We start from the raw sequence: 16,414 nt of genomic DNA, 5'->3' as shown, positions 1-16,414 counted from the left end.
CTGGGGGTCCTCAGGGGTTGCTCTCCCTCCACCCCCACTCCCCTGCTTCTGTCTCCTTTTTTTGCACTTGGACTCTGCTGCTCTCCAGAAAGACTCCTGGGGCGGGGTCACTCTTTCTTTGCTCTGAGGGCCAGGAATGTATCTGGCCAACCCCCTGAGGGCCAAGTGGGCAGAGCCAAATACAACTCCCTTGAAATTTAGGTGGGTAATTTAGTATTAGTATTCTATTAGATAGCTTAACACACGCACAGCCATTGATGCCAAGGTCCCTGGAGCCTCAGTGAGGAGCAGCGCCCATTTCCGGCTGGTTTTCCATCAACATTCCCTTTGGGACAGAGAGGATGTGGTCCTGGGATGCCCTGCTCTGGGTGCGAGGGGATTGCTGCAGTGGCCTCCGTGGGGAGCTGCCCTGGGAGACACTGGGAAACTGGTCCCCAATGCAGCAGCCAGACTATGGGCTGGGGTCCCTCTCCTTATTCCTGGCCTTTCTCTCCCACCTTTTTTTTGGGGGGGGGCTAGTCCACCTCCTCGTCCAGCTTTGGAAAACCATTTGCAGATGTTTCCTCTGTTGTGCAATGAGGCTGAGCGACGTCACTCAGAGTTAAAGTCCTAGGGACTCCTTTGTTCAAAGAAGGAAGATTTTTTCTGGGGGGGGGGGGGCGGAGGGCCAAATGAGTTTGGGATCCTCTGATCTCCAGGAAGGAGAGCGTGGCAGACCTGGCCCCTCCCTGGCTGGCCCCTCTCCTCCCAGACTTGGGGTCCCCCCCCCGCAGGAGCAGATCAGCCCCCCCCAGGCACCCTCCCCTGCCCCAACCCTGGGACCCCCACCAGATCCCAGAGAGAGAGGAGACTTACCAGATCCCAGGCGAGACACCCAAGCAGGAAAGGACTGGGGAGGGAGGGGCCTTGGCGCTGGAGGACCTGCCCCCCTTGCTTCCTGTCCTCTCTAGGAAGGCAGCTCGGTTCCCTTTAACCCTTGCCAAGCCGAGTCCTCCCTCGCTCAGCCCTCTCTCAGATTCTTATTATTTTTTATGCATTTAGGGGGGCAGCTGCCCCCCTGGCTCCGCCCATGCCCAGATATCCTTTTGGGGGTGAGGCTCCTGGCTGGACTCTGAGCATCTCCCTCCCTTGGCCAGAAACCAGAGGAAGAGCCTGCAGGGAAAAGGGCTTTGCAGGAGGCAAGGAAGCTCCTCCTGGAATTCAGGAGTGGAGAGAGAGGAGGGGAACCCAGGGTCATCTAGCCCAACCCCCAGCAATGCAGGAATCTCAGCTCAAGCATCCATGGCAGATGGCCGTCCGATCTGTGCTGAGAAACCTCCAAGGAAGGAGAGTCCCCCACCTCCCAAGGGAGACCTTTCCCCTGCCCAACTGCTCTTAGATGTCCCTCAAGGCAGCGGGTCCTGAGTTCGAGCCCTGCTGAAACAATCACACTGGCTGCCCAGGAGGAACCAAGCAAAGTTCAAAATAAATACATCCCATTCTCAGCTTAAATGAGTAATACTTTCCTATGCATGCTTTTTCTGTCTAATAATTCTTATGCATGCTTTTTATGCTAATATACAAAAGTGTATCATTTCCTCTTCCAGAAATGCTTAATTGTGAATTCAAGGGACACGGAAGTCTTTACAGACAGAGATGACAAGAGAGCTTTCCAGATTAGTTATCTAGGAGTGAGACAGTTGGCAGAGTGGCACTGGGCTCGCTAAGATGCCAGCTACTACAGCAATTGCTTTCTTGAGCCTTTTTAGCACTGCAATACCATTTCTTTAAAAAATAAAACAAAAAAAATCCTTCCAGTAGCACCTTAAAGACCAACTAAGTTAGTTCTTGGTATGAGCTTTCGTGCGCATGCACACTTCTTCGATACACTGAAACAGAAGTCACCAGACCCTTCTATATAGTGAGAAGGTGCTACTGGAAGGAATTTTTTTGTTTTGACTATGGCAGACCAACACGGCTACCTATCTGTAACTTTAAAAAATAAAAAAAGTTGATTTTTAAGTCGTGGCAGTGTGTGAGCAAATACTCCACATCTGTCAAGCTTTCAGGAGCAGGACTAAGGGGTGAAATGAAGCCCCCCAGATCCCCGAAGGTTGAGGGAAAGGGTCTATCTCCCTTCTTCCTTGTCATTATTAGTTCTTTCCACCTAAGAAATGGGAAGAAAGCAGCTGCTCATGCTAAGCGCAGCGTTTGTTGGGGTGGAGATTAATTAGCTGACCATGGTAGGATTTGTCAGGAATACATATTGTTTGTTCTTATGTGTAAGTGAAGCCACATTTGAAACAATACAGAAGCAGTCAAAGGGAATTTCCTAGGAAGTCTTTTATTCAGTCTCACCTGCAATCATATGTGCTGAACACACAGAAACACATAGATAATGTGAAATAACTGGGAGTTACAGACTCCTAATAACACTCAACACATGCAAGCAGATTAATGGAATAGTACATATGATTTCCCCACCTCTTTTTTAAAAAATTGCTTTTATTTATTTTCATGGTAGAAAAGATAATTTTAAAGAAAGCAATGATTACAACCATAAACAACAAATACCTTCCCCTGATGAAATTGCAGATTTTCATCATGCCATGTGTTAAAGTTTCATTTGATTACAGTGGTACCTTGGGTTAAATATGCTTCAGGTTACAGACGCTTCAGGTTACAGACCCCGCTAACCCAGAAATATTACCTCGGGTTAAGAACTATGCTTCAGGATGAGAACAGAAATTGTGCTCCGGCGGCACGGCGGCAGCGGGAGACCCCATTAGCTAAAGTAGTGCTTCAGGTTAAGAACAGACCTCCGGAACGAATTTCCGTATTTTTCGCTCTATAGGACGCACTTTTCCCCCTCCAAAAATTAAGGGGAAATGTTTGTGCGTCCTATGGAGCGAATGCAGGCTCCTTGGCTTCAGCGAAAGCAACGCGAAGCATCCAAAGCACAGAGGGAGCGCTCCAGAGGCTACGCGTGTCTTTCGCTGATGCCTGGTGCGCACCGACCCCTCTCGCTCTCCAGGCTTCAGGGATAGCCGCCTGAAGCCTTCAGAGCGCAGCGGGAACTCGGGCTGCGCTCCAAAGGTTTCGGGTTCCTGTCTGTGGAGCTTGCCCCGAGGCAGCTTGGCCGGCGGGTGGGCTGAGGGAACTCCTTGGCTATGCAGATGAAATGCGGCATCACCGCCTGGTAGCTCGAGTAGATGCCCATCAGCAGTGGCGTAGCGTGGGTTGTAAGCACCCGGGGCAAGGCAAGTAATTTGCACCCCCTAACCCATGGATTTATGCCCCTAACCCCCAGATGTTGCGCCCGGTGCAGCCGGCCCCCCCTGCACCCCCCACGCTACGCCACTGCCCATCAGCTCTGTGGGCTTGGTGGCGGCGGCAGCCATCAAGCGGGGGAAAGAGAAAAGCAGCAAAAAAGGGAACGCCAAGAAAGAGCGCGTGCGGCAGAAAACCAGTGTCTCGCTTTGTGCTGCTGCTTATTCTTCACTGCCTTGAGGCGTTTCTCTCTAATGCGAGGGAGACCCGGGTGAAAAAGGCAGGAAAGCCGCCAGAGGTGGGACAAGAGGGTGGCTTCTGTAGCCGAAAAAGCATGCTGGGGAGGAGGGTAAATCCTGCTGGTGGCGGCGACGGGCAGAAAGAAGCGGGCGCTGCGCTGGTGTCCCTGCGCCACGCTCTGTCTCTCTCACCTGCCCACACAGGAGCTTGCTCAGATGACATGCAATGCCACTTAAAGGCGGTGAGGCCGCTTCCCTTCCGCCTGACGTGCGCTCCCACTGCCCCTCTCCCTCGCCCCCGTGGGGGGATTGCTCTTCCAAGGAACGGCGGAAAGACCCGCCAGCACCCACCGCAGAAACGGCGGGGGAGGGAGCGAGGGAACCCAGAAAGTGAGGCGGAGGGGGGAGACAAGGGACGCGCCAAAACACCTTGCCCCTGCCTGCTGCCTGCATTTTTAGAGAAACCAAAGACTGGAACTGGGGAAGTCGGGGCAGTGGCGTAGCGTGGGTTGTCAGCACCCGGGGCAAGGCAAGTAATTTGCGCCCCCTAACCCGTGGATTTGCGCCCCCTAACCCGTGGATTTGCGCCCCCTAACCCTAGCCCCCAGATGTTGCGCCCGGTGTGGCCAGCCCCCCCTGCACCCCCTACGCTACGCCAGTGAGTCGGGGGGGGTTGTTAGGGGAGGGGGGTTCCTGGAAAAGAAGCGACCCCTTTTTTGCAGGGGGAGGTGGCGAAGGCTGCCGGGAAGGCAGACGATGGAATCTCCCGACTTTCTTACTTTTTTTAAAACTTTGAAGCAGCCACAGAGGAAGCATAGAATCATAGGAGTCCGACTTTGATCATAGAATTGTAGAGTTGGAAGGGGTCCCAAGGGTCATCTAGTCCAACCCACTGCAATGCTAGGGGATTTTATTAGCAGCGTTTACGGGGGGGGGGGGTGTTAAGCGCATGAGTGTGGATTTAAACCCCGCTCCCCACATGGTCTGTTTCCTTCCTCTTTGCAGCCCCAAATTCTGGCTGCTGTTACCCCACCTGCACTGGGGACGATTTTCACACACAAACACGACTTAAGACGGCAAAAAGATCGGTGCAGACAAACATCGTGTCGCTTGCAAAGCAGCGCTTGGTTTTGTCAACCCGATTTGGAAGGATGGTTGGTCTGGGGCTCCGTCACTTCAGCCCCCCCCCCCCCAACCCTAGCCTTGTGCTGCAAAACGGATCCCCACATCAATTTTCTAAAAACTAGGTGCGCCCTATGGTCTGGTGCGCCCTATGGAGCGAAAAATACGGTAAGTAGTTAACCCGAGGTACCACTGCACTCTAAAAGATCACACCATATTTCCTCATGATTACTGGTTGGAGTCTTTAAAAAACAACAACATTTTTTAAAGCAAATTTTACACAACAAATTTAAATTCAAACAAATATCTCATCTCATCATGGAGGATTCCCTGACTCAAGGACTTCTTCCACCTGCCTTGCTCCCTCTCTGGCCCTAGGACTCCTCATGAGGAGCTGTTCCTGGAGGGAGACCTGTGAGGGGAGAGGCTTTGTCAGGCAAGGCCGCCTTCCACTTGCCTTGCCCCACCCTCCAGTCTCTGCTTTTCAATTTCCATTGAATTGTTTTATGCGGCTTGCCATTGTTTTATTTATCATACTTTAGAAATTATTTATTGTAACTGTTAAGAGTGAATTTCTGTTTAACTTTTATATGCTGATATTACTATTTTATACTATTCGAATGATTGTTGAATGTTACTTTTTTTGTTGTAGGTTGCTTATTTTAAAGTTGTGTTTTATTATCTCATTTTTGTATTGCATTAGATTGTTATAAGATGTACATTTTTTGTTTCTTCAGCTTGTAAACTGCCTGGAGTATTATAAGATAGAAAGATGGTATACAAATTTAAAATGCTGATGATGATGGTTTCCATTTAAAGCAGTTCTATACATTTTTGCTACTCTTACAGGTGTTAAATACCACCAATACATCATTTTCATATAATTTTCCTTCAACGCACAGAACGCTGTAAATTTCAAGCCCTCCCTCCAGTTTTTTCCAAGATGAAAATTGAATATTATGCCCAATATATTACGTTTAATCATTACTGATTAAACACCTGCTACAATTTGACTTCTTCGTCTTTTGTATGCCACTCTAGCAACAATTTATACATTTTAGAAAGTAACTTCACATTATTTTCCAATAAGTCTTTTTCAAACCTTGAAATTTCTGCACTAAATCCATTTTTCTTATCTATTTTAAATACATCATTTAATTGATGCTAATGCAACCAATCTGTAACCAACTTTCTTATGTCTTCAAAACTTTTCAATTTCAGTTGTTCTACTTCTATGAATAGTTGTGATGTATGGAAGTGAGAGCTGGACCATAAAGAAGGCAGATCGCCAAAGAATTGATGCTTTTGAATTCTGGTGCTGGAGGAGACTCTTGAGAGTCCCGTGGTCTGCAAGAAGAACAAACCGATCCATTCTTAAGGAAATCAGCCCTGAGTGCGCACTGGAAGGACAGATCGTGAAGCTGAGGCTCCAATACTTTGGCCACCTCATGAGAAGAGAAGACTCCCTGGAAAAGACCCTGATGTTGGGAAAGATGGAGGGCACAAGGAGAAGGAGACGACAGAGGACGAGATGGTTGGATAGTGTCTTCGAAGCTACAAAGAGGAGTCTGACCAAACTGCGGGAGGCAGTGGAAGACAGGAGTGCTTGGCGTGCTCTGGTCCAGGGGGTCACGAAGAGTCCGACACGACTAAACGACTAAACAACAACTTCTATGAATAACTCTCTATAGGTTGCCCATTCACATTTCACATTAGTCTTTTTTAGAGATATAGCTTTCACTGATGAAAGCCACCATGGTGTTTTCTGTTCTAACAGGTTTTTATATTTTTCCCATACTCCATAAATTGCTTTTCTTACCAAATGATTCAAAAATCTTTTTGCACTTTGGTCTTCTTATACCATAAATGTGCATGCCAACCAAATCTATTACCATGACCCTCAAGGTCTAAGTTGTCTGTATTTTTTAACATTATCCACTCCCGTAGCCAGCAGAGACATGATGCCTCATAATATAATTTCAAATCCAGCAGAGAGAAGCCACCTCTTTCTTTGGTATCTGTTAATAGTTTATATTTAATCCTTGGTTTCTTGCCCTGCCAGATAAATTTGGAAATATATTTTTGCCATTGTTTGAAGTGTCCCTCTCTGCTGACCATGGGTATTGTTTGAAATATAAACAATATTCTTGTAAGGTAATTTAAAAAGTTTGGGAAATGATTTACAACAAATTGAAGAAAATGTTCAAAAACACGAGGCATTTTTGTTGGGGATTGTAGGGAAAGACCTGCCAAAAAAGTTGAAAAACATCTTCATGTATGCACCAACGGCCGCAAGAGTTCTGGTAGCACAAGGATGGAAGACTGAAGAAATCCCAACTAAAGAATCATGGCAACAAAAAATGACGGACTATGCAGAATTGGCAAAATTGACATATAAGCTACGGGACAAGCATAACTGTGACTTTAAGGATGAATGGGAAGACGCAACAAAGCGAACTGGACTCTTTGGCAGGTTTTGAATAAACATTCCCAAACCTTTTATTGATAATAATCAGCTAAATAGTTTGATGATCTATACAACTTTGCAACATGCAGAAAACAGCATTTTTAGAGAAACCAAAGACTGGAACTGGGGACGTCGGGGGGGGGGGTTGGGGGGAGGAAAAATGGGGGGAAACAAGGATGATATGTTTTTGGATAATATGTCTTGTTATAATTTTGAATAATTTTTTTAAAAATGAAATATAAACAACATTCTTGGCAATACATTCATTTTCATAACTGAAATTCTTTCCCAAAGTGATAGATTCATCTTTCCCCAGATCTCCACATTTTTCTTTGTCTCATTCCACGTTGTTACATAATTATCCTTTAAAATGTTTATATTCTTAGCAGTTAACCATACCCCCAGATACTTCACCATTTTTAATTGTCAATTGTGTTGCTAGTTGTAGTTTATTTTTATTTTGTTCTGTCATATTTTTCACCAGTACTTTTGTTTTATTTTTATTTAACTTGAATCCTGCTACCTGTCTGTAAAGGGAATTGGGGTTGCTCGTGCGTAAGTGGCCGCTGCTCTAGGCAACGTTGTCTGGCTAAACCTTTCCCTGGCTGGACAGCCCTTTCTCCGTGGCTGTGTCAGTCACTGGCAGAATCCGTCAGTGGGCGTTTCCTGAACTTCTTCCAGCATAAAAGCTCTTTGACACCAAGTCTCCGCCTAGCCTCCCTGAGTGGAAGTTTTCTGCGCAGAGTGGGCGTGGCCAGCGGAGGTCCTGGGCTCTCCCCGCTGGTCTCTGTGGAAGAGTCTTGGAGCCATCTCTCCGAAGTCCTTCCCTGCTCCCCTTTCTTCCTGGTGTTACGCTGATCTCCTTCCTCAGAGGAAGTGTTCCCTCTCTCCCTGCTGGGCTCTTCTCCTGCATCGCTAGGGAGCCTCACCTCCACTCTTGGCTCCGATGGCAGTTCCCTGACACTGTCCAAACTCAAATATTTTATCTAATACCCTTGGTATACTTACCAACGGTTTTTCCACTGTTATTACAAGGTCGTCTGCAAATGCTCTCAATTTATACACTTTGCACCCAACTGTTATACCTTTTATTTCTTCATTAAATCTTATGTTCCTCACCAGGGTCTCTAATACTAAAATAAACAATAATGACAACAAGGGGCAACCCTGTCCTGTCTCTTTTGTAATTTTACACTTTTCTGATGCTACATTATTCACTATCAGCATTGCCTGCTGATCTGGAAAAATTGCATCAATTCCTCTTAAAATGTTTCTCCAAAATTCACTATTTCCATAGATTTTTTCCAAGACACATTGTCAAAGGCCTTCTCTGCATCCACAAACATCAGAGCAGCCTGCTTTTAATTCCTGACCTCCAGATATTCTATTCTATTAATTATATTCCTCATGTTGTCCTTCATCTGTCGGCCAGGAGGAAAGCCAGCTTGATCCTGATGAATTAACTTTTTTAACAACAATTCACCATAATATTAGCAAATAATTTATAATCATTGTTGAGCAGAGAAATAGGCCTATTTTTTACTGAAAGCAAATCTGTGTCTTGTTTGGAAGTAATTTTATGTATGCCTCTTTCCATGAATCTGGAATTTTCCCTTGTGTTCAATATTTTATTCATTACATCTTTCAACGGTTGTATCAGAAAGTCTTGTAGTTATTTTTATAATATTTGGCTGATAGACCATCTGGCTCTGGCGATTTACCTAATTTTAAATGGTTAACTCCTTGTTGCACCTCTTGTTTTGTTATTGGTGCATTCAAATAATTTTCTCCTTCAGAATTTTTGGTAACTTACTCTACTTTAAATATTCTTCAATTATATCTTTATTTTCTTTACCAGCTTGATATTGCTCTGTATAATATTTTACAAATTGCCTTCTAATATCCTTCGGGTTATCTACTATTTTGCCTTCTATTCTCAATTTATTTATTACAGTCTGTCCCTGTTTCTTTTTTTAATTGCCAGGCAAGTAGTTTCCCTGGTTTATTTGCAAATTCAAAGTTTTTCTACCTTAGCATTTTAATCTTCCATTCAATTTCTTGGTTCACTAACATTGAGAATTGTGTTTGTAACGTTTTTACATTCCGTTTTATTGAATCTTTTCAGGGATTTTTTAATCAATTCTTTTTCATTTCTAATCAATTCTTTCAAAATTTCTTTTTACCTTCTCTAACCTTTTTTTGATATGCACTTTGCTGAATAAAGAAAGCTATCACCACAGCTTTACTTGTATCCCAGACCATATTATTTTCTGTCCCTTGATTCAAATTTAATTCAAAATAGTCTTTCAGGATTTTTTCTGTTGTTGTTTTTTTTTTTTTCAAAGTTAGTTGGTGTCAGGGGACTGCCGTCAGAACAGGGGAGGGAGGCAGGGGAGAAGTTGGGATACAGAGTGCCTCCCAAGATCCTGAGGAGCAGCTCCTCCTCTCCAGCGGTGGGAAAAGCCACACCTCCAGTGAAGGAGAGAGAGAAGGGACCAGCCAAGTGGGGAAAGGGGTTGAGGATGCTGCGGAAAGCCCCAGCGCCTCATCTAGCCAGGCTGACAGAAAAGGGGTTGAGGATGCTGCTGAGAGCCCCAGCGCCTCACATAGCCAGGCTGACCAGGAGGGACGCACGCCCCTTCCGTCGCCCAGCCCAGGAGGCAGAGGCTTGGGGTACCGAAGTTCTTATGCTGGGGGAGAAGCCAGAAGGGGCCACTCCCGGATTCTGCAAGTGACTAAGATGGACATGAACTGCACTGCACTGTAAATAGTTTGCACCACTAAAACCTGTAAAAGACAGGTCGGAATCCCACCTGGTTACTCACGAGCAACCACCACCCACATCTGACAACAATCCGGTAGTCATTGCGGTTGCTCACGTGTAGCAGTGGAGAGCGGTACGATGGATCAAGAGGATACTGGGAGTCTGGAGGAGCAAATAGCAGCGGGCAGAGGGGCTACAGGCAGAAGTGCTGGGGAAGAGGTGGCGTGCAACGTAGCAACCCTGAAGCAGAGGAACGTGGAGCTGGAAGCGCACGTCGCTGAGCTTGCAGCGAGGCTGGAGGAGCGCAGAGTGCAGGACCAGCAAATCAGAGCAGCTCCGGTGGGGAGAAAAGTACCATCTCTGGTGAGCAATTTTGGTGGGAACCCTCAAGAATACCTTGCCTTTAAGACTGAGATTAAATATGCCTGGACTTACAAAGGAGGAATTTGCTAATGATGAGGAGAGGGTGGCATTCATAGTTTCCCATTTAGAAGGGGCAGCCCGGGAATGGGTGACACACCTAATAGCGGTGGAAAACGATGCCCTCCAGGACTTGGGGAAATGTTATGAGGTGATGGACGCAATGTTTACCAGTGAAATTCAGGGGGATGTCACGCAGCAGGAGCTACTGACCCTCAAGCAGGGATCCCTGACTGCAGCTATTGGTCACAGTTCGCAATGCTGGTGCACAAGCTTGACTGGGATTTGTAGTCCGAACCTATGCAGGCTCTCTTTAGGGCAGGCTTAAATTTGGACGTTAAGGATGAGCTCTCCAGGGGACCCTGACCGAGATCCAAGGATGAGCTGACCAAGGCGGCGTTATCTATTGGTGTTCGGCAAGAGGCGCGTGTACAGGAAAGGCGGGAAGTCAGAGGGGTTATATTTATTCTTTGCATAAATTACTGCACCTCTTTTTTTAGTTTTGTCTGATGATATAAAGTCCATCCCCAGTTGTTTGTTCATCAAGGCTTTTCTGTTTTCTTGCTACATGTGCTTCTTGCATATTATGCCCAAATTCTCTAGTCACCTAATCAACAAAGTTTGTAACTCCATCCCTAAATGAGACTTCTCTGGCTTAATTTGTTTTTGAGAAACCCATGCTTTCAACCTGTATATTTATGTTGTGAACCACTGTGAAATCTTCAGATGAAGGGCACATAAATTTTAAAAATGAGAATAAACAAGGATATTGACAAGCTGGAACATGTACAAAGGAAGATGACCAAGATGATCTAATATTATTTATGTATTTATTTAATTTGTATACCATCCTATACCAGGACTGCTAACCTGAATAAAATATTGGGGGGGGGCAGGTAAGCCCCACCTCGCATAATCAATCACAGGATGTGATGCAGGCACACCATTTGAATGGCAATGCCTATCAACAGGGGAGTGGCCCCCTGAAATTTTATTTTGTTTTTGTAAAAAAAAAACTGATGTAAACAGCATTTTATCAATCTCAAATTACAATTACAATTCAAATATATATCAATTATAAAGCAAATTATACATTTTGTGTGGCCTCCTGCATGGTAGATTTCAAGGTGAGATAATTTAATTTCATCCTGCTTCTGAAATCTTAAGTAATCCAATTATATACTGTCTTGATCTTAATCCCTTATCAGCAGCTTCAAAGTTTTTGACTTCCATTCGTATTAACACATTTGTTAAATTTTATTTCTGCAAGACGAATTCTGTATCCCCTATATTTCCTGTGTGTGATGTTTATTTTATCCATGTTTCTTCATCCTTCCTCTTCTCCATCATGTCCTGCACAGCATCGCTACTTCCGCTCTTTTCCTTTATTCCCAGAGAATGAACCTGTAATTTCAACTGTGTCAAACGCCATCTTTTTGTTGTTATTATTGTTTGAGTCTAGAGAGTAATTTGGCGCCCTGCCAAATCTCTAGCAAGACTCCACCTACTGCTTCTCGTCCAACTCTCTCAATTATGATTTGGCGTCCTGCCAAGCCTTGGCCAATCTTCAAAGATCAAAATCCAGGTCATCCCATTGCAATACAGTGGAAATTCAATGTTTTAAATTCATTTCAATTTTCTCACACTGCTCTATTTTCTGTTGTACTTTGTAAGTATAATCCCATTCTTCTCTTGCCTTTTATCAGGTTGTTCGCATTCAAGGGGGGTTTGCTGAATCATTTATGTAGCAAACATGATATATATAAAGAAAGGGTAAAGGCTCCCTCCCCCTCACACACCATATTTTACATCAAAGGAAGTCTTCTTTCCAGTTTGAATCATTATGGCTTTGTAGCTGTTTCAGTTTAAGGGTCTGGTGACTTCTGTTTCAGTGTATCTGAAGAAGTGTGCATGTACACGAAAGCTTATACCCAGAACAAACATAGTTGGTCTCTAAAGTGCTACTGGACAATTTTTCAATTTAGCAGTTTATGATATTTTCCCATCTTTTACAGCACATGTCTGTATATTAGTTCTAAATTCATTCTAGTAAACAGAACTCCCTCTGCTTCTTAATGGCTGCGTAGGAGGGTTACAGATAAGAAAAGTGCTATCGCACTCAGCCGCTCGGATTCCATGCCGGAGCAAGAGCCAGGTACCGAGATGATCTGTGAGTGAAGCTAACTCCCCCCGGGTCCTGGGGGGAGCTTGCAAGGAAAATTACTCTCAAATCATCTATGTTTATTCTTTGCTAACGATAACCGCTATAGTGGGAGTGGCATTAAGGCAGACCGGAACCGGAAGTCTTGCCCCCTAAAATACTTTATAATGGGAGGGGGCAAAGACCCCATGGCCTCTAGGAGTTGGCTCCGATAGCCGACATCCACAGGTCTTAGGGTGGTTACAACATAAAAACACAATATAATAAAACCAAAATACACATACACAAAAAACACCTTACACTCTCCCTCCACACATTTTAAAAAGGCATTAGATGTCAATCAGCCAAAGACCAGGTTAAAGAGGTGAATATCTGGCTGGCGACTAAAGCAGTATTATGAAGGGTTTTTCTGCCCTTCATATGAATTATTTGGTGGGAAGTGAGATGGGAGCTCTTACTGAAGCTCTTTCCACATTCCCTGCACTGATAGGGTTTCTCTCCTGTATGAATTCTATGATGGAAAGTAAGATAGGAGCTCGTACTGAAGCTCTTTCCACATTCCATGCACTGATACGGTTTCTCCCCTGTATGAATTCTTTTGTGGAAAGTGAGATAGGAGCTCGTACTGAAGCTTTTTCCACATTCCATGCACTGATAAGGTTTCTCCCCTGTATGAATTCTTTGGTGGGAAGTGAGATGGGAGCTATAGCTGAAGCTCTTTCCACATTCTGCACACTGATAGGGTTTCTCCCCTGTATGAATCTTTTGATGGGAAGTGAGATAGGAGCTCATACTGAAGCTCTTTCCACATTCTACACACTGATAGGGTTTCTCTCCTGTATGAATTCTCTGATGGAAGGTGAGATAGGAGCTCGTATTGAAGCTCTTACCACATTCCATGCACTGATAGCGTTTCTCCCCTGTATGAATTCTTTGATGGGAACTGAGAAGCGAGCTCGTACTGAAGCTCTTTTCACATTCCAAGCACTGATAGGGCTTTTCCCCTGTATGACTTCTTTGATGGTAAGTGAGATCGGTGCTCCGACGGAAGCGCTTTCCACATTCTAAGCATGTATAGGGTTTCTCCCCTGTATGAATTCTTTGATGGGAAGTAAGAAGGGAACTCGTACTGAAGCTTTTTCTACATTCCAAGCACTGATATGGCTTCTCCCCTGTATGACTTCTTTGATGGGAAGTGAGATGGGCACTCTGAATAAAGCTCTTTCCACATTCTAAGCATATATAGGGTTTCTCCCCAGTGTGAATTCTTTGATGGAAAGTGAGATCACTGCTCCGACGGAAGCTCTTTCCACATTCCAAGCAATCGTATGGTTTCTCCCCTGTATGAATTCTTACATGGGAAGTGAGATCGGTGCTCCGACGGAAGCTCTTTCCACATTCCAAGCAATTATATGGTTTCTCTCCTGTATGGATTTTTTGATGGGAACTGAGGTGGGAGCTCATACTGAAGCTCTTTCCACATTCCAAGCACTGATAGGGTTTCTCCCCTGTATGAATTCTTTGATGGGAAGTGAGATCGGTGCTCCGACAGAAGCTCTTTCCACATTCCACACACTGAAATGGTTTCTCTCCTGTATGAATTCTTTGATGAGAAGAGAGATGAGAGCTCTTACTGAAGCTCTTTCCACATTCCACACAGTGATAGGGTTTCTCCCCTGTATGAATTCTTTGATGGGAAGTGAGATGGGCACTCTGACTGAAGCTCTTTCCACATTCCACACACTGATAGGGTTTCTCCCCTGTATGAAATCTTTGATGGGCAGTGAGATGTGAGCTCTTTCTGAAGCTCTTTCCACATTCCACACACTGATAAGGTTTCTCTCCTGTATGAATTCTTTGATGGGATGTGAGATGGTGGGTCTTACGGAAGCTCTTTCCACATTCCACGCACTGATAGGGTTTCTCCCCTGTATGAATTCTCTGATGGGAACTCAGAGAGGAGCTTGTACTGAAGCTCTTTTCACATTCCAAGCACTGATATGGTTTCTTCCTAATGGCATTTCTTTGATGGGAAGTAGAATGGGAACGTTTTCCACATTCAAGATATTGATACGGCTTCTCCATTTTGTCATGGTCACCCTTGTTCTTGATTTCCAGTCGTTCACCATCTGCAGTGAAGAGAAATGGATTAGATTCTCAGGGAGAAATTAATGAGGAATAGTTGTTAACATTGGTAATAGAGGCATAACGCAAGTGGTTTAGATGGATGGTTTTACTAAGGGGTTGGGTGCATTTATTCACGGGGTTCAACTGACATCCTTAGGGGAACCTGTGATATATAATTTAAAATATATATGTTATTTTTATTAATTGCACATATTAGTTGCACATATTTTCCAACATTACAGCTCCAATACCACATAATAAATCTTTGGCTTTGACAGCCTTAGACTTCCTTCAACCCCTTCTAATGGTTTTCTAAATTTCTTTCTGTTTTGCATTTTTGTTACTGTTCTTTTTTATATATACATACTATTTTTACTATTCTTTTATTATTGTGCATAGAAAGGAATACAAAAACACACAAAGAAAAATACATAAACACAGAACAATCTGCCATTTCCAGATTTGTCAGTCTTCTTTTTTGTTAACCAAATGCTTATAGAAGGAAAAACAAAAATAGAAAGCCTACTTTAGACAGAAGCTACTTCAACTTCCCTAAAGACTCTGAAGTTTACAGGCAAAAGGGTCTGGGTAGTTCAGACCAGAACTTGTTTAAGAAGCTGCAACCAGAGGAAGAACATCCACAGAAAAAACAGTAATTTACTGTTCAAGGTTAATGGTGGGAATATTAAAATCCCAGGTGTTGTAAGGGGCACTGTTGAATTCTGTGAAAATATATGAGGTTCATCATAGAGAGCTGTTTTGAATTTAAAAACAGATATTATGATCCCACATGGGCCTTACCAAGAGAGGCCACGATCCCACGATTCTCCTCCATGATGTCCTTATGCAGCGCTCTCTGGTCAGGATCCAGCAACTCCCACTCTTCGTCGGTGAAACAAACAGCAACATCTTCAAAGCACACTGGACCCTAAAAGAAAAAGGGAAATGTTCTCCTATGAGACAACACTGTTGTTCACCACCACTCCTTGAGCTACGACATTGTTCCACCCCTTGGCCTCTGTCCCCACAAGGCTGCTTCCCCTGACCTGATCCACAGCCGCTGCTTCCATTCTGTCCCCATTCAGAGATGGATGAAGAGGTCTAGCCAGTATCACTGTGTCACCTGCAAGAGGAAAAAGGTAAGGGGGAGGCCCAGAGTGCCTTCTTGTCTCACAGGTAAATCAGTGCATCTCAAACTACACAGGGGCCTTTGAGAAAGTCTGGCCCGCTGAGTGCATTTGGATGTTTGGGTGCATTTCAGATGTTAGTTGTGAAAAATATATCTCCCCACCTCTGGGCTCTTGATCCCACTATCTCCCCCAACAAAAGATGAAAAGAACCCACAAATGAGTTTCAAAACCATGGTAGGTTAGAAAAGCAATGGTTAAAAAATATATAAAATAAACAGGGTTTTTAAAAATTTAAATCTGATTTTTAAAAATAAATTGCTTTTGGAGGAAAAATCTTTCTATTGATAGTTTTCTATTTAAGTAACATTATAGTTCAAAGGCTATTCATAAGGAAATAAGGATTTGTTTTTAATTATGTAGCATGAGCCTTTATATACAATGTCTAAATTTTTTGGTAAATGAATTCCATTAATCCACTCACAATGTCATGCAATTCCAGAGGTTTCTGTAAGAATATTTGGGGCAGTTTTTCTAACATGAAGATATTATCACAGATGTTTGTTTTTGCAGTTCTTAAAAGAGTGAATTTGTGTCCGCAAAAATCATGCCTTTTCTTCACAGGAAAAATGCTATAAAATAAACATACAGAGTTGAGGAGAAAACCTTAATCCCATTCTCCCTTTGCAAATTTATATACACAGAATCAACCCTTTACTCTTAAATGCTAAATTCCAA

The 16,414-nt window shown here is 44.0% G+C and overlaps 2 protein-coding genes across 5 annotated transcripts in view; both read right to left on the bottom strand.

Moving 5' to 3' along the window:
• The window catches only part of LOC310843269 (uncharacterized protein), a 217,324-nt gene that overhangs the window by 197,181 nt on the left and 3,729 nt on the right, over nucleotides 1–16,414 (bottom strand). The window lies entirely within an intron of this gene.
• Nucleotides 11,068–16,414, bottom strand: part of LOC310843314 (uncharacterized protein) — a 79,119-nt gene continuing 73,772 nt past the window's right edge. For all 4 annotated transcript variants that reach the window (XM_083736476.1, XM_083736475.1, XM_083736477.1 and 1 more), the window contains 3 exons: nucleotides 15,596–15,672; nucleotides 15,351–15,477; nucleotides 11,068–14,551 (listed from right to left, as the gene is read on the bottom strand). In XM_083736476.1, coding sequence (XP_083592602.1) covers nucleotides 12,759–14,551; nucleotides 15,351–15,477; nucleotides 15,596–15,672 — 1,997 coding nt within the window. In that variant the 3' untranslated portion in view covers nucleotides 11,068–12,758. The remainder of the gene's footprint in view (nucleotides 14,552–15,350; nucleotides 15,478–15,595; nucleotides 15,673–16,414) is intronic.

This window comes from Podarcis gaigeae (assembly GCF_964106915.1).
Source record: "Podarcis gaigeae genome assembly, chromosome: 4".
Classification (NCBI taxonomy): domain Eukaryota; kingdom Metazoa; phylum Chordata; class Lepidosauria; order Squamata; family Lacertidae; genus Podarcis; species Podarcis gaigeae.
Note: the sequence above shows the minus strand (reverse complement) of the source record. Positions and strands in the feature narration are given on the sequence as shown.